The 25,807-nt window shown below is 42.0% G+C and overlaps 2 protein-coding genes across 2 annotated transcripts in view; one reads left to right on the forward strand and one right to left on the reverse strand.

The window, feature by feature from the left end:
• Positions 1–16,389, forward strand: part of LOC117368156 (urotensin-2 receptor-like) — a 60,542-nt gene extending 44,153 nt beyond the window's left edge. The window contains exon 2 of the mRNA XM_033961524.1: positions 16,262–16,389. The gene's annotated coding sequence lies outside the window, so the exon portion shown is untranslated. The remainder of the gene's footprint in view (positions 1–16,261) is intronic.
• OGFOD3 (2-oxoglutarate and iron dependent oxygenase domain containing 3) overlaps positions 15,726–25,807 on the reverse strand; it is a 145,102-nt gene continuing 135,020 nt past the window's right edge. Inside the window, exon 9 of the mRNA XM_033961526.1 lies at positions 15,726–16,444. Within this exon, the coding sequence (XP_033817417.1) occupies positions 16,308–16,444 (137 nt within the window). The 3' untranslated portion in view covers positions 15,726–16,307. The remainder of the gene's footprint in view (positions 16,445–25,807) is intronic.

A 25,807-nucleotide genomic window follows, 5' to 3' on the forward strand; every position in this document is an offset into this window, starting at 1 on the left:
CCTAATTTTTAAGTTTTGAAAAAGTTTAAAAAAAAAAGTTCAATTCATTTTTTTTACATTTTTTTATTTATAGAATTTCAAATTTTAAACACAAAGAACAAGCTTTGTACAGAATAGTGCAATTAATACATGAGAGAAAAAAAAGAAATAAGATTAATAACCCTCAATGTTCATGTATCTATAATTGCTAAATTAGCCACAAAAAGAGAAGGGATGTAATCTATATAATTAGAGGCTGAAATAAGAAATTTATACAAAAAGAAAAAAAGACAGGAATAGACAAATAGCTTTACAAATAAATCTCCAAACTGTGGAATTGAGACCCAGCAGACCTCCCTTCCGAAAAGTGATGTAATTGATCTGGACCATAAAAATTATATACAGTATTATTTAAGGTCAGAATACATTTATTTTAAAACTATTAGGAGTTACTTTTGACAGTAAATTTTCTTATCATTTTCATATTAGCACGGTCATTCAGAAATGTTTCTATCGACTCAGGATGATACGTTCCCTTGCTAAGTCGCTTGAACCGGCCTCCCTGAACACATTGATCCACTCCCTAGTAATCTCCTGTATAGACTACTGTAACGCCCTGTATAAGGGCATTACAAAAAAGGAAATTAGACGGCTTCAGATTGTACAAAACACAGCTATTAAGATCATTTGTGGCGCTAAAAAATACGATCACATCTCACCCCTTCTGATTAGTGCACACTGGTTATCAGTTGAACATAGAATCAGTTATAAAATCCTACTTTTAACATTTACAACAAAATTAAACAACAGACTTTTAATTCCCTACAATACTTTAAAATCTCTTCGTTCGACGTCTCAGAATCTTCTTGTTATACCTTCTTTAAAATTGATTAATACATTGCGCTCCAAATTTTGCCGTCACTGCCCCTACTCTCTGGAATTCGCTGCCCAACCATTTGCACAATGAGTCCGATTTAAAACAATTTAAAGCAAAACTAAAAACATTCTTGTTCCAGGACGCTTTTGGATAACAACTGTCCTCTTAAGGACAAATTAGATCAAATTGTTACTTTTTACCCTAACCTATTGTACTTTCCCTTTATGTTCCACTCTTCTTTAACGATTGTAGTTCTTCCCCACTTTCCTATTGTTTGAATTAAGTCCATACGTCTTATCAGTGCTTTATTATGACACTTGGTTTTTATCCAGTATCCCCTGTGTTAATATGTTTTTATGTAATTTTATATTGTACACCGTTTAGAAAACTGATTAAGCGGTTTTAAATTTTTTTTAATAAACTTGAAACATGAAATCTCAACTAATATCTAGCTCCTATAGCTAAACCTCTTGTCTCAGTTAGAAATTTCTTTCTTCGCATATGTACAGAAAAATCTGAACTCGTTCTCCCATAAATAAAGTAGAAGACGCCTGTCTCAAATATAATCTCGTAACAACAAAGAGGCACAACCAGTCACAACAGGGTTTGGATGGGGGACGCCCAGGGTAAGCTACAATCCTAGCCTGCAACAACTCCACTTGAGAAATAAAGGGCACTCTCAGTGTGAACCATCAGCAATGGGAGCAGAAGCTCCGATACTTCACTTCTGGGTTGAGGCGGGAAGCCTCCACCACCACACCATCATTGAGCCCCCTATGTGTGTATAATGAAAAACACCTGCAATAAGGCCCTAAATAAATAATACAATCTAAGCAACCCCGTGAGCAAATCAAACTCAAACGGTGGAATTATAACCTGAGCGACCCCCACACAAACCCTGCCAGCCGAAACCCGCCAAGCTAGAAATAAAGCAATAAAAAACAATATCAAAAAATGCTCAAATTCAATCACAAATAATACTTATCTGAACCAAACTACCACGAATGAAAACGCCAGGAGCCAAAGTTCAACCACGCTGGTTTCGGGGAGGAGCCCTTCTTCAGGAACCTAGCCCCCGACCACAAACCAAAAAGCAAAGAAAAAAATGCAAAAACGCGAAGCGGGACGGCTGGAGGGAGGGGTGTCCGAGCGGGAGAACACTCACGCCTAAAAAGAGGACCAGGATACACGTCACACACAAACCAACCAATCATACAGGACGCACAACGCGTCAGCAATCACTCACACCGGGGCAGAAAAAAGCCCCAATACTGCAGAAAGGGAACGATAAAAACCCGTTCAGTGCTAGAAACCCGACAGTGCTGGGAACAACCCAGCGCAGGAAACCTACACGATGACACGGCACCCAGAAAAAATAGAATGGAACCCTATATGATGGTGTTCCATTCCACACTTTCATTAAGACCGTGGGGAGAAACAGCTTGAAGTTGAAAAATCCAATATTGTTCCCTAAGGTTTAAATGAAATTGTTTGTCCCCCCTGAAATCCCAGGGAATTTGCTCAAGCACAAACCACACCAAATCGGTAAACTGATGACCAGCTTCCAAACAATGAGGCACCAGAGGGGCAGATAAAGATGCCGTTCTGATGCGACTCCTGTGTTCTTGTAGTCTTATTCTAATCCTTCTGCTTGTGCGCCCCACATAATGTAACGCGCAAGGACAGATGATGATATATACCACCCAAGCAGAATCACAGGACGTTTGGGATCTAAGATGGTAAGTGCGCTGAGTCCGGGGGTGTTGCCATTGAGAGATAGATAGAGAAGACGCACACATATCACAATGGCCGCACGGACCGTGCCTCCCCCCGGTGACTGCTCGGCTTTTAGTGGATAACAATTCCTTCAAATTTTTAGGACGGGAGAAAGCTATGCAAGGAGCCTGATTGAAAATGGCATGATGATCCAAAACATGCCAATGCTTTCTCACAATGCCGGCTACCTGGTGGGCTTGGTCGGAAAATGAAATAACACACACCTGCTGTTCCATGGGCGGCCTAATAGCAGGAGCCCGCAGTAGCTCAGGATTGGCATAACGCGCTCTGCGGTAGGCTCTCTTGATGGTCCAATCTGGATAGCCGCGTGCCCTAAAGCGCTGCGATAGCAACTTAGTCTGGGTCCTAAACTCCCCCAAGGAGGAGCAAATTCGGCGGATCCTAAGAAATTGCCCCACGGGCAACGATTGACGCAGCCTAGCTGGATGACAGCTGGTGTAGTGTAAATATGAGGTACGATCGGTGACCTTCCGAAAGACCGTTGTGACCAAACGCCCACCAGACTTGCTGACCATAGTGTCCAAATAAGTGACCCTGGCTCCATCCACCGTAGCGGTGAACTTCAGGTGTCTATCAAGAGTGTTCAGCCAGGTAAGGAATTCATCAAATCTGGCCTTAGTGCCTGTCCAAACCAGGAACACATCATCAATGTACCGGAGCCATGTACCAATATCCGACATCCACATAGATGGATATAACAGCTGCTCTTCAAAATTCGTAACGTAGAGGTTGGCCACACTGGGGGCCATGGCCGTCCCCATGGCTACCCCGTGAGTCTGCAGATAAAACTCCCCTCGTACTTCGAAGAAGTTCCGCTGTAAAACCAAAGTGGCTAGTTGCATCAAAAAAGCCTTGGTTATGCGATGATGGAAGAGACCTCCAGATAACTGTTGTTCCACAATCTTCAAGGCCTCGATCTGAGGGATATTGCAATATAGGGCTTCCAAATCCATAGTAACCAAAAGGTCAGTGTGTTGAACCTGGATGGACTCAATTTTATTCAAAAAATTGGTGGTGTCAAGTACAAAGGAACGTGCCTGAGCAACCCTGGGTTTCAAAAAATGATCGACCATTTTGGACAGGGGCTCAAGAATGGTCCCACGGAGGGAAACGATCGGTCTACCCGGAGGATTAGAAAGGGTTTTATGAATTTTGGGTACCGTGTAAAAGCGAGGGCTGCGACTGGGAGGTTGGGATAAATATCTGGCTTCGGATTGAGTGATAATATTGTCCAGTACAGCCCCCTGGACCAGAGTCGCAATTTCCATACGCAAACCGGGAGAGGGGTCCCTCTCCAGTTTGGTGTACCAGTCAACGTTGGAAATATGAGTCGCCACCTGGGCTCCATATTGGGCAGTGGACTGGACGACCACCGCCCCGCCCTTATCGGCGGGTTTAATGTCCAAGTCAGGGGCGTTCTTCAGAGCCTCCAGAGCAAGCCGTTGAGCCTTAGTGATGTTCACATAATGATGAGTAAAACGTGCGCTCGGGAGCTGGTCAATATCCCGTAAAACCAGGTCCCGAAACACTTTAATGTGAGCATCAATGGGACCCGGGGGGATCCAATGAGATTTAACCCTAAAAAGGGAATCATCCCGGGAACCTTCTTGAGTGGAAAAAAAACAGCTTGATCTGGAGGCCCCGGACAAACCGGGCCATATCCCGGACAAACCGGGCCATAATCCCTGAGATTATATCCCAAATATAATCTCAACAGTGCCTCTCTATCTTGTAGAAAAACGAAAGATACAATCAACATAGCTCTAAAGGCTACTTCTTCTTGAGATCTTTCTAATATATCAGAGATGTTTAAACTGTCTGAAACATTCAAACTATCAGAAGGATGTTCCTTAGCAGAAGAAAACACCCCATTTTCCTCATACATTGAAGATCTTGGCAAGAAATATATCTTTTGTAATATTTAAGAACTTCTTTTAATAATTTATGAAAAGCATCATGAATAGGGGACAATTTAACTGAAGAAGGAAAATTAAGAAACCTTAAATTCAAAAATCAAGCCCCATTCTCCAAGTTCACAATCTTACAATGAATTAATAAAACATCCTGTTGGACTTGTTTCTCCATTACCTTCATCTGGCAAACTGAAAATTCCACCAATGATAAATTTTTGCTCTTGAATTCCCAAACAAGAATCAAACATCTTAGTAGATGAGGATGTAGCTCTAGTAGTAGAAATATAATTCAGACAAACTTTATGGAAGGTTTCTTCTGCAGTCCAATTTGATTCCAAAGTTACTTCAGATGGTCTCGTCAGCAGCTGTAGAGCCATCGACTCTTCCACTCCTGTTCCCAAGGTCAGAGTACTATTCATCAAACCAACCTGAGAAATTGATGTTGATTGAGCTGTTTCTTCCTACGCACCAAAGAGATGAAACTTCACTTCCAGCGCCCTCTGAGATTAGCTCCACGGTCGAACCCAGAGCGTCCTTCCAGTGTCATACCGGTCGACTCGATGCGCTGGCACAATCCAGAACCAAAACAGGGGTATGTGGGCTCAGCGAAACTTCACCCTACATGTTGGGACTCCTCTCCACCCCAATCACAGACACAGCTACAAGGTGCTGGCTTCGCAAAGGCAGCAATCGACGTTTATCTAAAAGCAGAGGTACCATGGGGGCCAGCTCCTGATTTTTCTTTTGCGTTTAGACATAGTAAATATTCAGGGAAAAATATAACCTTACTCAAGAGCTGCTAATTCAAGTATTCTGCCTTGTCACTTTCTTGGACCCCCCCCCCCCAAAAAAAAAAAAATAAATTCACTTTTACCTATTTTACATTGCTTAAGATTTATAGACTTCCCCCTCAGCCATTTCTTTTCCAAGCTGAAGAGCCCTAACCTCTTTACTTCCTTATATGAAAGGAGTTCCATTCCCTTTACTATTTTGGTCACTCTCCTTTGAACCTTTTCTAATTCTGCTATATCTTTTTTGGAGATACAACCAAAATTGAATACAATACTCAAGGAGAGATCACACCATGGACCAATACAGAGGCATTCTAATATTCTTGGTCTTATTTACCATCCCTTTCCTAGCATCCTGTTTGCTTTTTTTGGCTTTCGCTGCTCACTGAGCAGATTTTAGCATATTCTCAGTAATGACACCAAGATCTTTTTCTTGGGTACTGATTCCTAAAGTGATTTTAGGATCTGGTAACTATGACTTGGATTACTCTTCTCAATGTGCATTACTTTGCATTTGTCCACATTAATTTTTTTTCTGTCACTGGCATGCAGTCTTTCAATTTCCTAAACTAAACTAAACTAAACTAAACTAAACCTTGGGTTTATATACCGCACCATCTCCACGAATGCGGAGCTCGGCACGGTTTACAGGAAGAAAGATGAGAGAGGAACTACAGTGGAGAGATTAAAGAGTTAGGTGTAAAGGGGAAAGGTGAGAGGCCTAAGAGGGGGGAAGTGTTACAGTTTTGAGAATAGCCAGGTTTTTAGGTGTTTGCGGAAGAGTTGGAGGGAGCTTGAGGTTCGGAGAGGGGAGGTGAGGTTATTCCAGATCTCAGTGATTCTAAAGGGGAGGGATGACCCAAGTTTGCCTACATGGGAAATACCTTTTATGGAAGGGAAGGATAGTTTAAAAATTTGGGAGGATCTGGAGGAAGTAGGGGTTGGGGAGTTCCAGGATAGAGGGATAACCTGCCATGTAGGATCTTGTAGGCCAGACACGCACATTTGAAGTGGATCCTGGGGATTACTGGGAGCCAATGGAGCTTAGACAGGAGTGGTGAGACGTGATCAAATTTGCTTTTCGCGAAAACAAGCTTAGCTGCGGCGTTCTGAATCCGCTGAAGTCTGTGGAGGCTTTTCTTGGTTAGGCTGAGGTAGATAGAATTGCAATAATATATAATAATAATAATTTCCTAAAATCCTCCAGCAATTTTTCATAGACTGCATGTGTTTTAGCAACTTTGAATAGTTTCATGTCATCTAGAGAATGACAGGGTGGTTGTTACCCGCGGCTAGCCGCAGGTAACCCGCCAAAACGGCGACCAAAAAAAAAGTCACTGCGAGATCGGGGACAAGGCCATTCATCGCCCCGTGGAGCGGTAAATGGTTAGCACGCGAGGTGAACAAGCGTTTGATCCGGCAGCTCCCTCTCTCCCGCCAGCCATGCATCTCCCTCCCTCCCTCCTTTCCCCTTACCTTTTCTTGTTGAAACTGGCGATTTCTATAAGGCTATGAGCTGTATTACAGCCGGAGCCTTGAAGTTGCGTCGCGTTGCCTGCTGGAAAAATCTTCTCTGACGCATCTTCCTGTTTCCGGTTGCATCGGAGGAGACTTTTCTAGCAGGCAACCCGACGCGACTTCAAGGCTTCGGCTGTAACACAGCGCATAGCCTTATACAAATTGCCAGTTTCGCCACAAGAGAAGGTAAGAGGGAGGGAGGGAGAGAAATGCATGGCTGGCCAGCGGGAGGGAGCTGCTGGACAGCGTGAAGGTGGGGGGATGGAGAGGAGAAGACGCTGAAGAAGGGGGCGGGGACGGGGCAGTGAAAGGAAGAGCGGGGACGGTGACGGGGCAGTGAAGGGGACGGCAGAGACGAGGTGTTGAAGGGGACGGTGGTCTGGGGACGGGGCAGTGACGGGGACAGAAATTTTCCCCGTGTCATTCTCTAATGTCATCTGCAATTGTAGCCTCCCTTTTACAAAGCCACGCTAGCAGCTGCAGTAACTGCCTCAAAGCCTATAGAGATTTAAAGGGATTTGAGGCTTTTGCCGCGCAGCTTTGTAAAAGAGGTGGGGGTTAGTCACTTCACTTGTCATTTCAATTCCCAGATCATTTATAAATATTTAAATAGCACTGGTCCCAGTACTGATCCTTGCAGCACACCACTATTCACCCTCCTCCATTGAGAAAAATGGTCATTTAAACCTACCCTCTGCTTTCTGTCCAATAACCAATTCTTATAGCACAACAGGACATTGCTTCCTATTCCATGACTTTTTAATTTTCTCAAGAGTCTCTCATGAACTTTGTTGAACTTTCTGAAAATCTAGATACACTAAATCAATGTCTAGGTATCTTCCAATGTAATGTAACTTCCTGGAAATGTCCAGTTATCTTCCAATGTAATCCGCTTAGAACCGCAAGGTACAGGCGGAATAGAAGTAACTAATGTAATGTAATGTAATGTAATCAACCAGCTCACCTTTAGCCACATGTTTATTCATACCATCAAAGAAATGAAGCAAATTGGTGAAGCAAGATAAAAATACAATTTGATAAAATTAAAAAATATAGCAAAAATCATATCATCATTAAAATACAGTATCACCTATTTTCCTATAAATCCAAAATCCTTCAAGGCTCTGGTTCTTGCATTCAAAACTTTTCACAAGATGATACCAAACTATCCCCCCTCCCTTTTGCTAAACCGCGTTATTAGCGCAAGGAGCCATGGTGAATGCTCCACGCTGCTCCCGACACTCATAAAACTATGAGCGTTGGGAGCAGCGTAGAGCATTCAGCGCGGCTCCCTGCGCTAATAACCACTCGCGGTTTAGTATAAAGGGGGATGTATGACAACAAAACCACAAATCTACGTCCCTAGCCGACCATTGAGATCCCACGGAAAGAGACGACTAACCCTACCGTCTGGTCATCCTCTCATGACCAAAACAGTCCGCAAATGCTCCTACTTGCATTTCATACCCAGATTATGGCACATCATCCCCTATCTATTCGAACGCTGGATGGACTATGGAGCTTCAGGAGGGCCGTGAAAACCTTCCTCTTTACAACCCCAGCGCCTTATTTGACCCGCACCTCAGTGACTTAGTACCTCCACTACCCAACCTACTGAACTCAAATGCCATTGCTAATATAATTTAAATGTGCTACCTACTGTAAATCAGATGCTGTATTATGAACTATGTTATATCTGTCACATCCTGATCTATATTGTGAATGTACTCTTGTAACCCGTTCTGGGCTCAAGGAATGAATGAATAAATAAAAATAATAATTAAATAATTAAAAAGTACCATTTTAGCAGCTTTCCTTAACCCCGATAAGTCAATAAATCTACAGAAAGGAGGAAGCTTATTCTAAGAAAAAGCAACTGAATAAGAATATGTAGGACAAGCTCATTCAAGATGAAAAGGCCTAGCTGAAGGAAAAAAAAAAATATTTATCCTTGAGAATGCAACACGCAATCTAGAGCATATTTAGAGATCTTATTCAATATGTACTCAGGAGCCATCCCATGAAAAATTTTAAATATAGTATAAAAAAACAACAGTTTAAGCTAGCAATGCTTTTCAATGGGTGACCAATACAACGTAGTAAGAATTGGTGAAATCTGATCATGACCTCCTGAGTTTCAGAAGCCAGGCTGTAGCAATCTGAACCTGTTGCAAAGGTTTCAAACTCTTAGATGGCAAACATTACAGTAGTCAATACATTATATAATATAGGCATATAACAACTTAGCCAAATCAAACTAAGCTCTATGGCTAGTATAAGAGGTTGTGCCTAAAATATTTGCCCTGCTAACACTAGTAGTCTCTAAAGTGGGCACCTAGCTTCCTTTATGCCAGTGTGTCTCAAACTGTGTGCCAGGGCAAAGTGGTGTGAGCCTCAAGAGATTCCAGAATTTTACTTTATTTTTAAAATATTCTCTTCATAAGTATACACTAGAATAGATATACAGATACAACTAGCTCATACAAGGAGACGAAGACTTAATATCTCAAGTGCCCAAAGCCGGTGACCAGGGCAGATCGTTCAACCCCGTGACTATAAATTGGTGCGGGTATTATATCTTAATAATCCGCTTAACAAAATGCTGTCCTGAAGAAGCTCTTCTTTTTTATCTGATTAGAGCGAAACGGAGATCTTCCGTCGGAGGAAAGCCGGGCGTGATTTATGACCCGAGCTAAGTACCTTACAGCATAAATCAATGCGTATACAATTATACAATTTTACAACTTTATAGATATACTGCTCATAGAGAAAATAAGACGTTGTATCAATGATAGCCCTAATATAAGCTGAGTGACTACGATCTGCCCTGGTCACCGGCTTTGGGCACTTGAGATATTAAGTCTTCGTCTCCTTGTATGAGCTAGTTGTTCTCTCTCTAGGTCTACTGGTGGCCTTTTTGTTGTGTTTGAGTAGCTTTACTGCTGATTGATTGAGGACTGTTTACACTAGAATAGATGACATGTACATCAAGTGCGCATGAGTCTGTCAATGTTATGAGCGTCTGTGTGCTTAAGGATACAACCACCCAGACAAACATTATTCTTTGACGTGATTGGTCCTTGCAAACTAACGGTGAGTAATTTTAGGTTTTATGCAGTAGTTTATCCTAACTTGAGCAACAAAGCAATCAAGGCTTTGTTACCATTTGGATCTTATCTTTGCAAACTTGGATTTATAACCCCGACAGAAATTAAAGAAAAAGAGAACAATTGCAGATGGTGGATGATGAAATGCGTGTTTGCTTGTCAACTATCAAACTGCATTTTGAGTTCATTTGCACTCAAAAATAAGTTCATCCATCGTATTGATTACCAATTCTATTCTATCTACTTTAGTTTCACTGTTGTCACACTTACCCATACATAGCTTAAAGAACTTTAAATAAATTTCAATTTTAATTTTTTGTGTTTTTTGCTATTTTATCATTTCAATTATAATGTGCCATGAAAATCATTTGCTCTGTTTAGTGCAGGAGCTTAAAAAAAAAAAAAATTTGAGACACACTGCTTTATGGAATAAGCTCCAAACAGAACATCCCTTTATAGAATTACCCTCCATAAATTTTGAGAATTGTGTTAATGCTTGATTGTATTGTAAAGTTTGATGATTTTGTTCTTTTACTTTATATTTGCATGTTTGATGGTTTTATTTTATGCTATGTCATCCATTCTATACAATCAGTCATCAAAAGGGTAAATTATAAGTATTGTTATTAAACTATATTGTATTTAGAAAAGAACAATGTCCCTCCACTGGGTTTGTTTGTGTGGATCTTAGATTTTCTGCAGCATTTCCACGAAGGATGGTACCAGAGTACAGACAGCATACCTGAAAAATATGTGGAAAAAAAATCATGTTCACTGAGCTCATTAAAATATGACAGACTCCGGACATGTAGGCCACAGTTTTCAAGGCCTACATTTTTATTGCCTACCTTTCACATGAATCGTGGCTACTGAGGCGCTTTATAATGACTAATGCTACTTCCAGCATTAGCTATACCTACAGTAAGCATAAGGCATCATAAAGTGCTGCTGTAGCCACGATGCAGGTACCTTTTTTTAGGTGGCAGTAGGCACCTACATTTTTTAATGCTTTTTTTTTTTTTTAGTGTTTTCCACTTAAGTTAGGCACCTAACTTAAGGCGCCATTTATAGAATATGGGCCTAAGGGCTTGATTCTGTATAGGACACTGGTCTCAGTGGCTGCCAATCACGTCAATCACGCACCAGCGTCCGATACAGAATCACGTCTATGTTGACACTCAAGACGCCTTACCCCTAGATTCTCTAACCAGTGCCGGTTAGAGAATCGCGCCTGATCGCAAAGATAGGGCAAAGATAGGCAGCTGAAATGTAGGCCGAAAAACCATGGCCTACATTTCAGCTACCTATCTTTGCAGAGGGGGGATCCTGAAACTAGATTGTCACTTTCCATAAGCTGATCACAGCACAGGAATCTCCAATCAGCTGAGCTGGCGGCAAAAAGGGCAAATAGAATACTAGGAATGATTAAGAAGGGGATCACGATCAGATTGGAGAAGGTTACCATGTGGTCCATGGTACACCCTCACCTGGAATACTGCGTCTAGCACTGGTCGCCTTACATAAAGAAGGACACAGTACTACTCAAAACTAAACTAAACTAAACCTTAAGTTTATATACCGCATCATCTCCACAGGAGTGGAGCTCGACATGGGTCCAGAGAAGAGCAACTAAAATGGTTAAGGGGCTGGATGAGTTGCCGTACAGTGAGAGATTAGAGAAACTGGGCCTCTTCTCCCTTGAAAAGAGACTGAGAAGGGGCATGATCGAAACATTCAAGATAATGACTTAGAAGATAAAGACAGGTTGTTTACCCTCTCCAAGGTAGAGAGAACGAGAGGGCACTCTCTAAAGTTAAAAGGGGATAGATTCCGTACAAATGTAAGGAAGTTCTTCTTCACCCAGAGAGTGATAGAGAACTGGAATGCTCTTCTGGAATCTGTTATAGGGGAAAACACCCTCCAGGGATTCAAGACAAAGTTAGACAAGTTCCTGCTGAACCAGAACATACACAGGTCAGGTTAGGCTAGTCTCAGTTAGGGCACTGGTCTTTGACCTAAGGGCCGCCTGCTGGGCATGATGGACCACTGGTCTAACCCAGCAGCGGCAATTCTTATGTCTCCCTAAACCATGGCTTCATCGAGTCCTGCCGGCTCAGCTGATCAGGGTAATTCCCCTGCAGTGATCAGCTCAGCCAGCTGCGGCGGGCAGAGGATCCCCCCAATCATGAGGGATGCCCACTCCCTCCTGCCTTAAAACAACCCCCAGCACCCCATCCCACCTGAGATCAACAGGAGGGATTCCCACTCTCTCTGGCCTGAAAACAACTCCCCCCCCCTCAACAGGAGGGATGCCCTCTCTCCTACTTGAAAACAACCCCCAATTCATGTCCCTCCCCTGAGTCAGCAGGAGGGATGCCCACTCCTCCTGCCTGAACAACCCAACACCCCCCCACACACACCCATATCTTTAGAAGACGACCGTCAAGAAGGATTCCCATTCCCTCGCTGGCAGGCCTGCCTCTTCAAAATGACAGGCCTTCCCCTTCCCAGTGCATTAATTGCAGGAAACCACCAGGCTGAATAGGTATTGCTGATATCATCATATATCCTGAAGGACCTTCTCGAGGACTCTGACCTGGGATTCCTTTGCATCACGGAATCCTGGATCACGAAAGATGACATATTTACACAAAATGAACTCTGCTCCCATGGCTACCAAGGTCCGTTTTCTCCCAGAACTAACCGTATAGGCGGCGGTCTGGCACTAATCTACAAATCATTCTTTGATGTCCAGCTCATCGAAAAGAACAGCCACACCTCTCTAGAATACATGTTGGCCTCGGTCAACGACGAACTCCAACCTCACCCACTGGGCATCCTACTTCTTTACCGCCCACCTACCCCCTGGAACAAATCCTCTGATCTCGTTCTCGAAACTATTTCAAACGCCTTCCTCAAATTTCAAAGACTCCTGATCATTGGGGACATCAATCTCCACCTTGACGACAATACTAACAAGGATACGATCGAACTGAAGAGCTTCCTCACCTCTCTCGGTTTTTCACCCCCCTCTTCATCCCCATCCCACGAAAAGGGACACACTCTAGACCTCATCACCTTCCTTGATCTTACCGCCTACAAAACCTTAGCCGGCGACACCCGCTGGGAACAGGTCCCCTGGTCTGACCACTTCCTTGGGACCTTCTCCCTCCCCATTTTCATGTCACATCTCGGGGCTCCTCCCCTCTCCTCTAATTCCATCACCTTTCGTAAAAAAATCTCAAGCGACTTATTCTGGACAAAATTTCTCAAACAATTCTCCTCCGCTCCTAAGCCTGCAGACCCTGAATCCAACTGGCATAACTGGACCACCCTCTCTGAATCCACCTACCACTCCCTCGCCCCCCTTTCCACCAAATCCATCTCCTACCCTCGTAAAGCCCCCTGGTACCTCCCTCATCACAGAGAACTAAAGCAGAAATGTTGAGCTCTGGAGCGTAAATGGAAAAAATCTAACTCCCCTTCCGATAAACAATCCTGGAGAGCCAATATTAAGCACTACAATTCAGCGCTAAAAAAAGCTAGAAAGAATTTCTACGGTCAGAAAATCTCCAGATCCAACAACCAGAGTAGTACTCTCTTCAAAATCTGGCGCTCCCTAACCTCCAAAAAAGACTCCACCTCTCTCCTCTCCTCCCCCTCAGCTGATGTTCTAGCAAAATTCTTCAATGAAAAGGTCACTACCTTACGATCCTCCTTCCCACCTGCAGTCTCCTACAATTCCCTGGTGCTCACTGACCCCAACCCTACTCTGCCAGCCTCTAGCGCTTTCCCAGCCGAAAGACTCTGGGCTGCCTTTGACCAAGTATCCGATTCCCTCACCCTCAAACTCTGTCTCAAAATGAGTTCCTGCAATTGTTCTTTAGACCCTTTCCCCTCCTACCTCTATGAGAAAATACCCCCTCAAGCCATTTCTTCCATTACCAAACTCCTAAACTCTGCTCTACATTCGGGCCTTTTCTCCCCAGAAATGGGCCATATCGCCTTAACCCCGCTACTGAAAAAACCTGACCTCGATCCTTCCGCTCCATCCAGCTATCGCCCAATAGCAAATATCCCCCTCCTAACCAAGATGCTCGAGTCCATCATATTGACCCAACTCTCATCCTACCTAGAGAAATTCTCCATTCTCCTACCCTACCAATATGGCTTTCGCCCCAATTTCAGCACCGAATCCCTTCTGACCTCCCTAATCTCCAAGGTCCAACAACTTCACTCCCGCAACAAGTTTGTCGTCCTCCTACAATTTGACCTTTCTGCCGCTTTCGACGTTGTTCACCACAACATTCTACTTTACCAACTCTCCGAGATTGGCATCACCTCTACAGATTGGTTCTCAAAATTCCTTCGTTCCCGTTCCTACACTGTCAACAAGAATGGCACCTCATCCTCCCCCTGGATACCAATCTGTGGAGTCCCGCAAGGTTCACCTCTGTCTCCTATCCTCTTTAACATTTATATGTCCTCCCTAAAACTCCTCCAGCTATCCTCCCTTGAAACAATTTACACCTATGCTGACGACATCCTTGTCCTTCTGGAGACAGACTCGAACCTCAATGACCTCTCAGAGAACATATCCTCCTGTATCTCGAACCTGCAATCTTGGGCCCACACCGTCCAAATGAAATTGAATGAATCCAAGACAAAACTTCTTTGGCTTGGCCCAAAATTAGCTCAGCTACCCACCTCAATCCCACTGTCCTCCGGCTCCACCCTGCAGCTCGAATTCTCCAGCAAGGCCCTGGGCGTCATCATTGACTCTACACTGTCCTTCAACAACCACCTCAACTCCCTGGTAAAAAAATGCTACTTCAGCCTTCATATGCTGAGGACAGTAAGATCCTGTTTCCATCAAAAACATTTCGCCGTTCTCGTCCAATCCATCATCCTCTCCAGACTGGACTATTGCAATTCCATCTTCATCTGCCTAACGAAGAGAAACCTCCACAGACTCCAGCGGAGTCAAAATGCTGCGACCAAGCTTATCTTTGCAAAAAGTAAATTTGATCACGTCTCACCACTCCTCTCCAAGCTTCACTGGCTTCTGATAATTTCCAGAGTCCACTTCAAATGCATCTGCCTAACTTTCAAGATCCTCCACGGCATCCTTCCTCCATTAATCCCACTGTCCTGGAATTCCTCGAATCTTAGTACCACCAGACCTACTCAAAAATCAAAACTATCCTTCCCCTCATTAAAAGGCATTTCCCACCCAAGAAAACTGGGGACTTCCCTCCTCTTCAGATTCACCGAGCTCTGGAATACCCTTACCTCCCCTCTTCAGAACCTGAGTGCTCTCCAACCCTTCCACAAACATCTTAAAACCTGGCTTTTCTCAAAAACTTAATCACTCCCCCCTCATCTGACATCCTAGCTCTTTAACATTCCTCTTTCCTCTGATCTTCATCTAATCCCTTTCCTTGTAGTTCCTCTCTCTTCACAATTCCCTGTAAACCGTGCCGAGCTCTATGACCATGGAGATGATGCGGTATACAAACCTAAGATTTAGTTTAGTTTAGTATCCCAAATCAAGTATCAATTTATACATTAGCTGCCATTCTATTTCCAGTATTAATAACAACTCATAACACACAAAAAAAACCTGTAAAAAATTCCAAGTCACAATTTCACTGCTCAAGGACTCATCTATTATTACTCCAATAAATTCTGTATTTAAATACTGTTTATGGAATGCCAGTAATTGTGAACCGATACCACTATCCATCTGGAGAATTATTGTTTAAATACACAAAAAACGACTGTACAAAAAAACCCCCAAAAAACGACATAAATTTCAGGTACTGTTCACAGCATTAAAAGGGGAAAATTCTGGTCAAAAAACATTAGAACTGTTCCCAGTGTTGCACTGTCCAGTAGAAAAAGCGGGTTCAATTCTTAAGTAAAGTTCCTCTCCCTGTAATAGAAAGTTCACTTAAAGCAGTGTTCATAGGCCAAAATGATATGACTAGATCAAGCCCAGAACCACATTGCAGATGCCTGGAAATATATGAATTCTGCTGCTTTGGCTAAAAGGGTCTGCTTTTGAGTGAAGTAAAATTAATTTTGGGACAATCAAGTGGATGAGAACTATTAAGAAAAATACAGCTCAAGGGGGGAGGGGGTAAGTGAACTGAACACAACCAAAGAAAAAGGGAATGGTCTGAAAATAAATTACTGGTTCAGAAAAATCCAGTCAAGCTTTATTGTGGATTTTCTCTCGCGAGCGGCCGAGAGTAATTGTTGACATTCTTCCCACAGGACGTCTCAGCACTGCGGTGCGCCACTGCCCAAGCCATGAGCAGCATCACGTCAAGGATGGGTCCTCGATGCTGTGATCGGGATTGCAGGTGAAGGAGATGGTGATGGCGTAGCGTGTGCCCCAACGAACTTTTTCCACACGGTGAAGGTTCTCTGACCCGGAGGTGAAGAAAGAAATACGACCTTGAGAAAGACAACATAAACACATGATCAGTGCATACATGAAAACATTAAGGTCTTCAAAGAACACATGGCAAATTAACTTTATTTTTTTGGTACTATTATGCCTTATATATATATTTTTTTTTAATTATTATTTTTTTTTTTAATTTATTAAAGGTGCAAGAGAAACTGTCAACTACAAAGATAAAAAGATATGTTGCAATGAGGGAGTTGGGATAAACATCATCTTAACAAGAACATAAGAATAGCTTTACTGGGTCAGACCAATGGTCCATCTAGCCCAGTAATCCCGTCTTCAATGAGGCCAATCCAGGTCACAAGTACCTGGCAAAAACCAAATAGTAGCAGCATTTCATGCTACTGATCCAGGGCAAGCAGTGTTTTCTCCCATGTCATGTCTCAACAGCAGACTATGGATTCTTCCTCCAGGAATTTGTCCAAACCTTTTTTAAAACCAGCTACATTAATCGCTCTTACCCCATCCTCTGGCAACGCGTTCCAAAGCTTAACTATTCTCCGAGTGAAAAAATATTTCCTCCTATTGGTTTTAAAATTATTACTCTCTAACTTCATCGAGTGTCCCCTAGTCTTTGTAAATCTTGATTCAATAAAAAATTGATCCCTCACAGGCTATGATAGCTAAGATTTCTCATCTTAATCAAAATTTAGTCAACTAGAGGGTGAGGGAACATATAGAAATGGTTCTAAAGCATATCTGCTAAAAACAGCACAAACAGAACTGTCCATTATTATTATTATTATAATAACATTATAGAGTTTAATCTGGGACTAGCAAAGACCAGAAGTTTCCTCTTCTTCCAATGTACCAGGGAATCAAAGCGCTTGGGGTGAGGGAAAAAGGGGGGGGGGGAATGATCTAAGGAAACACTATGAATGGATTCAAATTCAGAAACCTTTGCCCTTTCAGCCCTGCCACTGCCTGGTGGGTTGTTGGGGGGTCTTTTTGGTAGTATTCTGTAACTTTATCTTTCCCAATAAAATATCAAACCATCACATAATGCAACAGGTATCGGGAACAGAGGTTTTCTGAAATTTGCAAGAATGATTTTATTTATTGCCTGAATAATCACCTCAGTTTTGTAAATTGTTTTTTTGCCTAAACTGAATCTCAATAGGTTTGAAATTATCATATTTCAAAAACATACAGACAGCCACACCAGGGCGAAGGATTAGTCTGTTTGATTTTCTGCATGATTGCTACAGCAGCTTGTAAAGCAGAGAGGGAGCAAGTGAGAATATTATTTTTCATGTCCCAATTTCTTATTTCAAATCAAGAGAATAGAATGCCTGGGGATCCAAGATGGCTTCTGGCCTCTGTTAGCACACTGTATGAGCTGCAACCAATGCAGCATTTTTTAAAAAAATTTATTTATCAATTTGTGTTCTAGGGATGAGAGAAGGTCTTTTTTTCCTAGAGCTGGCTCTAGCCCCTCACTCATCTCAAGTAATGACGGATGGATTTTTTTCAGTATGTAATTGTGGAGAATGGTGCTGACAAGGGAGTGGAAGACATGGAAGTGGTGAACGCTTCTTTCTGCCCCAAGGAACATAGTTCTCTCACTCATCTCAGGGAACTAGTGCTGCAGCACTCATTTGCAGTGGTGGAGGAGCAGCTGTCAATGCAGGGGCAGTCAATTGCTGAAGCCTTTGGAACCATCAGGATGTAAACTGCAAGGACAGGTATTATGAAGAGGTTGGATTCAACTCTGGGCCTAAGGTTCTTCAAATTCTGTGGGGATACGTAGAACTTCTGGTATTTTGACTAGCATACCACAGTACACAACTCTCTGAATGACAATAGCTTCATTCAAAAGATCTTTGTCCAGTCATTTGGACCAGGCTTAGGGACTCGCTATAGAGCTGAGATCCCAGTTCTTTGGAAAAGAACAGAGGCCGACATAACAGAATATCTATGCTCAGGAATTGAACATTCAGAATTATGTTTCTGTCTTAGTTAAAGATCAGGATATTTATGTTTGTTTTTATTTAGATACAACCTTTTCCAATTATAACCTTGAAGTCAGTTACATTCAGGTACACTACGATTTCCTTGTCTCCAGAGGGAAATTCTCTTGGGCAACGGAGGGTTAATTCAGTGTTTCTCAAGTCGGTCCTGGAGTACCCCCTTGCCAGTCAGGTTTTCGAGATATCCACAATGAATATGCATAAACTTGATTTGCATACACTGCCTCCATTACATTCAAATTTCTTTTAGGCATTCATTGTGTATATCCTGAAAACCTGAATGGCAAGGAGGTACTCCAGGACCAATTTGAGAAACACTGGGTTAATTGACTTGCCTATGATCACAACAAAGGAGGTAGGGCATGCTCACCTCTCTCATGCATATTCATTGTGGGTGTCCAGAAAACCTGACTCCGAGGACTATGTTGAGCATTATTATTCGCAACATACTCCTTTCAGTACACAGGTTTTTGAACAAGAGGTGATAATAGAAGGAGCAGAGGGGACACACTCAGGAGCAATAGCAGGAAAATATTTATTTCCTGGAAAGGGTGGTAGATTTATGGAACAACTTCTGAGTAGAGGTTGTGGAGAGAAAACCAGCTACAAAATTCAAGGATGCCTAGGATAAGCACAAATGATCCTTTAGTTGTGAAGGAAAGGGAGGACAGGAACCAACACAAATCTATGGTACTTTGTCAGGAATTAAACTATAAAACATTTGCCTTAGATAAGGAAGGCAGACCTGGATTAACTTTCAAGAGTATAAGACATCTGTCCCACCCAAATTTCACTCTGAGCAGGTAAGCCATTCCTAGCTGCACACTCCTATCCTCCGGACTTTACAGTAGATATCCTGCAAACAACAGAATGGTTGGATAGGCTGGAGTGAGCTTGGACAGCAATTTTAGCATTTGGAACCTAGGACAATACCAGACTTTACAATCTATGGCCCAGAAATATCAGAGACACAAGTTAATCTAATCATATATTTTTTTATGGGTATAACTTATGGGCAGACTGGATGAACAGTTCAGGTCTTTATCTGCCGTGATTTACTATGTAAAGGATTCTAAATCCTAAAAAAAAAAAAAAATTAATAGGGATTGGCAGCAATACATGAGGGTAATTTTATAAAGAAGGTGCACAGATTAATAAGGCTGGAGGCACCTAATTTTTTTAATCATATTTCATAAAGACACATTCAAAAAAGACATGGTGGGGAAGGGGGGTAACCTGCACTGAGTAACAAGAACTCCAGCCACCTTAATGAGCAGAGTAGCTGAACCATGTTGGTCTTTATCTGCTAGCTGTTGTGTGCACCACTTAGAACTGTTTATGGTATGGCGGTATATAAAAATTAAGTTATTATTATTACTAGTATTTAAGCCCGTTACATTAACAGGTGCTAGAATAGATGTGTGTGTCTGTCTTTCTTTCTCTTTGCTTGGCCGCTTTCTGTCTGTCTGTCTTTCTGTCTCTGTCTTTCCTCAGCTGTCCACCACCACCCCTTGCCTGTTCCCCCTGTTCAGCAGTAGCCCTTCTCCCTTCCTTTTACCTCCCCCACTTTCTAGCAGCACCTCTTCCCTATTCCCCCTGTCGAGCAATAGGCCTTCTCCCTTCCTTTTACTTCCCCCCCTGTCTAACAGAACCTTTTCCCTGCTCCCCCTGTCCAGTAGCACCCCTTACCTGCTCCCCCTGTCCAGCATTTGGCTTCCTGGTCATTCGTGCCTGCCCTCCTCTTCGAAAAAGCCTACTGAGGATAGCAGCCGGCAGTAGTGAACCTTGCAGGCGCTATGAACCTCGGTAGCATGTTCCCTTTGACGCAATCCGGTGCGTCAGAGGGAATGTGCTACTGAGGTGCAGAGCAGCCTGCGAGGTTCGCTACTGCCGGCCGCTATCCTCAGCAGGCTTTTTTGAAGAGGAGGGCAGACAGAAGAGCTGCTTCAGTGGACTGGATGGAGGACTGCCGCTCAATGCCTGGAGGAGCTGGAGAGCAGGAGGTCCGTGCTTTACAATTTTTCTGCCAGTAGCGTGCATGTGCACTTCTGCCTGCCACTGACATACGGATCATGCAGGTAGGAGTGCACATGCGCGCTTAGCGTTTTATTATTATAGATTATTACATGTTTTTATAAACTACTAGCACATGCGAAGTCTTACAGAAATAGTTCTTAGACTATGAGCATTGATATTTACACTTGTTCAGGAACATGCCTATATGTTAGGACAAAGTATGCACATATTTTATTAAATATGCACATAAATCACAACTCCAAGCACACTCCTTCCAAATTCCTCCCCTGAGCACACCTATTCTACAAATATGCACCAGTTTATAGCACATGTACTTTACGATATAACAATTTTATAAAAGATCTTTTACATATAAACACGTTTATAAAGTTGTAGCACGTGAGCCTTTTGGAAACCATGTTCCTATCTCTGAAAGGTCACACAAGGATTTGCAGATGATGGAATAAAATAAAACTTCCCAGGCTGACAGCTCAATGCTCAAAGTATAAAGGCCAATTTTCAGCAGTTTAAACCTAGGGCTAGATTCACTAACCTCATGGATCCGATCCATTAGCGATCCGAGCCGTGAGGTTGCCAGCTGCCCAATTCATGAAGCAATCGCATGCAAATGGGGGCGATCAGAATCATACCCCAACCGACCGCACGGATTGCTGAACAGCAATCCTGACGCATGCGCAGACCATCTTCTTTTCGACTGGTCCCCAGCAGTTGCTTCTTCAGGTGATCAGTCAGCCCAGTTGGGTCTGAAATTTGGTGTTGTGAATCACGTCCCAGCCTACTTTGCATGCGTTTCACCTCATTTGCATGCACAGATTCGAAGCAGATCGCAGGAGAGGTAAGTGAATCAGGTCGGAGGGAAATTTGATAGTAAAGGGGTCGCAAACCGATCGGTACACAATCGGTTTGCTTTGTGAATCTAGCCCTTTGCATCTTCTAAAGAATAACAATGACTTTTTAAAATTTGAATTTGGCTAACACCTTTTCAGTTGTAGCTCAAAATGAATTACATTGGTACTGTGCCAAAGGTTGAGTGGAATTGTCCAGATCAGAATGATGTGCACTAATGAAAGTGTCCTCCAATGCATCTGATAATGTAGGAATCTTTATTCATCCAACGACTCAATGACTCGACATGCACATGTTTCAGCCAACAGGCCTTCCTCAGGAGTCTTAAGAGTCACCAATGTGCATATCTAGAATATATTTCCACTCTGATAGATCTTGCCAGACTTCGAATAAAAAAGAAAGTAAACTAAAACTTCTCAAAAAGCGAATATAACATCAGGTAATAAGCGTCCCGCTGCTCAAAACGTTTTGAGACGCTTGTTACCTGATGTTATATTCGCTTTTTGAGAAGTTTTAGTTTACTTTCTTTTTTATTCGAAGACTGGCAAGATCTATCAGAGTGGAAATATATTCTAGATATACACATTGGTGACTCTTGAGGAAGGCCTGTTGGCCGAAACATGTACATGTCAAGTCATTGGATGTATTTTTATGGCATTGGATGAATAAAGATTCCTACATTATCAGATGCATTGGAGGACACTTTCATTAGTGCACGTCATTCTGATCTGGACAATTCCACTCAGCCTTTGGCACATTTGTGTCTGTGGTTTTGGTTTTTCCCCTGTTTTTGCTTTTTTACATTGGTACTGTAACACTACACTGGTCTAAATGTTCAAAAAACGCCTGAAGTATCTTTCCAGTTGTAGTTTTGCTCCCCCCTCCTCCCCCCCCATCTAAGCCTGACTATGTACAAAAATGAATGTGGGGAAAATGTCACAATGTTAAATTGCTCAATCATTCACAGGCCCAATTTTATATCTGTCAAACACCCTTAGAGAAGACATCCTGACTTCAAAGGATTGACTGCTTGACAGCTTCCAGAAATTAAAAGTAATTTATTCAATTTGCTTTCACGAAGAGATGAAAGCAATTTATGAGGATCCTATAACTTCACGGGGTATCTCTGTAGACAGTCACCACACATCGTGATTACAGACAACTGGCTCTCTGGTTTCTTAAAAACATTACAGTACTTTAATCTGCACATATAAAGAATCAAATTGCTCTAAAGACTGTGCTTTATCTTTATTCAAAAACTGGGTGCAAACAGCAAAGCCATGGCAACAAGCTTTTTCAATGATGCTTGAAATGTAAAATGATCTTTGCGTGGGCAGAAAAGCTTTTCCAGTCAGCATCATCATGATGGTCAGCGAAGAACATCCCTTTTGGATGGAATTTGATTTTAGAGGGACGTAATGGCACTCATAGGGCTACAAACTCATTTTCAAAGATTAATGCCTCGTGGAGCTTACCTTTGAAAATGAATCAAATGGTTTTTTTTAATTGATTCAAAAATGATTGAATTTGGAACTGTTGGTATTCAATTTATATACTGAACAAACATAGTTGTTTTTTTTCAATATAAAAATAGTTTCACTAGTAAGGAACCGCAAAACTTTTTGTTAAGAACACTTGCATAAAAATCAGAAATGTGCAATAACATAAAAACAGGATATAAACCATGCATATAATGCCGTGTTCTAGTGAGAGAAGCAATATTAAATCATCACATATGGACATCTATCAAAAAACTGGTCACTGAATTTATTAATTTGTTTGTCAGCATAATGGATCATGGATATATGTTGTAAGAAACCGCTGGTTGGTCTTTGTTGTCCCAGCCCCTTGCTGGCCTCTGAACACTCTTTCACTAAGGGCTCCTTTTACGAAGCCTAAAAACTACCACCTGCTCAAGAGTAGGTGGTAGCGGCTAGTGCGGACGGTGGTTTAGCACGTGGTATTACGCACGTTAAACCGCTACCACGCCTTCGTAAAAGGAGCCCTAAGTTCAAGAATGGACTTAAACCTGCCTTTTTTTTTTTCCAGCAAGCTTTCAGTCCTATGGGGGAGAGGCGTACACCTGTTTATCTCCTTCTCTTCCCTCTTCCCTTTCTTTTCTAATTGAAATATAGATGTGCACCATTCTAGATCAGGGTTGTCCAACCATAGACGTTGCCAGATTGGGTTTTCAAGATTTCCACAATGACTATGCATGAGATCCATATGCATACCATGGAGACAGTGCTTGCAAATAGATCATATTAGGGAAATCCTGAAAATCTGACTGGATTTCAACCCTTGGGGGGCCAAGATTGATCAATAATAATAATAATCAGTTATATACCACAAGGCCATAAAGTTCTATGCGGTTTACAATAGTTAAAAAATAAAAGAAGTTGAATAGAACTAAAAAAGTTAGAAGCCAATAATTACAGACACTAAAATGATCAAAATAGTGCATAATAAAATTTTTACGAATTAGCTGCCTAAATACTTTGAAAACAGATATGTTTTTAGATGTCTCCTAAATTCCCCATAAGTGTCAGTAAGCAAAAGCAATTGTTCTAAATCTTTACCCCATAGCGCTGCTTGATATGAAAAAAGATTTTGATGATGTTTTTTAGGTTTACATCCTCTAACAAGCGGAAAAACAAAATTCAGATGTGAGTTTCTCTTATGTCTGTTGAATGCAAAAGAGAAAAGCTCAATTATATATTTGGGAACTAAACCAAACAAAGCATTAAAACAAAAGCAACCAAACTTAAACTTCACCCGCGCCTCAATTGGCAGCCAATGCAATACTCGATAGGAGGGTGTTACATAATCGTATTTCTTCAACTTAAAAATCAGCCTGACTGCCACATTTTGTACTATTTGCAATCATTGCATATTCTTCTGGGAAATTGCCAAATAGGCATTATTGCAGAAATCAAGTTGGCTTAGTATAAGAGACTGTACCAACACTCTAAAATGATGAAACATCAAAATACGCCCTAATGCAGTGATTCCCAACCCTGTCCTGGAGGAACACCAGGCCAATCGGGTTTTCAGGCTAGCCCTAATGAATATGCATGAGAGAGATTTGCATATGATGGAAGTGATAGGCATGCAAATTTGCTTCATGCATATTCATTAGGGCTAGCCTGAAAACCCAATTGGCCTGGTGTTCCTCCAGGACAGGGTTGGGAACCACTGCCCTAATGGACCGAAGCTTCCAAAGAGTAAAGAAACCCTTTCTGACAAAAGAGTCCACCTGGTTCTTCATAGTCAAACCCTGGTCCAGTATTATTCCCAAAACCTTAATGGTAGATTGAATTATACACAATGATGTTTTAGGGCTCCTTTTACTAAGCTATGCTAGCGATTTTAGCACGCGCTTAGTGTGCGCTAAATTGCCCCACGTGCTAGACGCTAACGTCAGTATTGAGCTGGCGTTAGTTCTAGCTGCGTAGCGCGGGTTTAGCGCGTGCTAAAATTCTGCGCACGCTAAAAACACTATCACAGCTTAGTAAAAGGAGCCCTTAGTATCAAACGAGCGCGGTGAAGCTACAAAAAACTTCATTTTTTTTCCGAGTTAAGCTTTAGTCTAAATTCAGTCATCCATTGCTCCATTAGACCTAATACTTCTGTTGCTTTAGGAATAACTTCAGAAAGAGAAATAGCAAATGGAATAATGATCGTAAAATCATCTGCATAACTAAACAGCTTTTTCCCCAGCTGAGACAATGGTGAACCTTGCAGAATGCCAGATGAATTATTCCAAATACCTGAAAGATCATTACTGAAATGAACTTGATAGGTGCAAGACATGAGAAAGCCCCAAAACCATTCTAACACCTCTCCTCTAAGCATCCAAACACTGCAGCAATTTCCTATGGTCCACTGAATCAAATGCAGAACTCATATCAAATTGCATGATCAAGGCATTAAGACCTTTACTAAACAAAGAATGTAAATTGTCCAAAATAGCCACAATTACTGTCTCAGTACTAAATAAAGGTCTAAAACCAGATTGAGATTCATGCAAAAGAGAAAATTGATCAAGATATTCCATTAATTGAGAATGGACCAATACTTCCATAATTTTTACAAAAAATGGAATGGATGCGACTATAATTAGTGATTAATGCTAATGATTCTTTGGGGGGTTTGGGGACTGGTCTAGATGTTCACTGTGGTACAAAAGGCAATTATAGTAAAATAATAATAAAAAAAATAATAGATGTTGGAAAGTGCACAAGATGATTTGGAAATGCATTTGCTGCATACACTCACTCTCCTGTCATATAATTTTTCCCGCTGTTTTCTAAAGTTCACAACATACATAAAAGGGAGGGTGAGGTTAAGAATCAAAACATCTTTTCCTATGTTTACCCGCAATAAATCTTGGATATTTGCCCTCTTTATGTTTTTTGTTGGGGTTGGGGGTTTTGGGTTTTTTTAACCAATATGTTTTATCTTCTGCCCTTATCATCCAGCTCCCAAAAATTC

The sequence above is a fragment of the Geotrypetes seraphini genome, chromosome 10 (genome assembly GCF_902459505.1).
Source record: "Geotrypetes seraphini chromosome 10, aGeoSer1.1, whole genome shotgun sequence".
Classification (NCBI taxonomy): domain Eukaryota; kingdom Metazoa; phylum Chordata; class Amphibia; order Gymnophiona; family Dermophiidae; genus Geotrypetes; species Geotrypetes seraphini.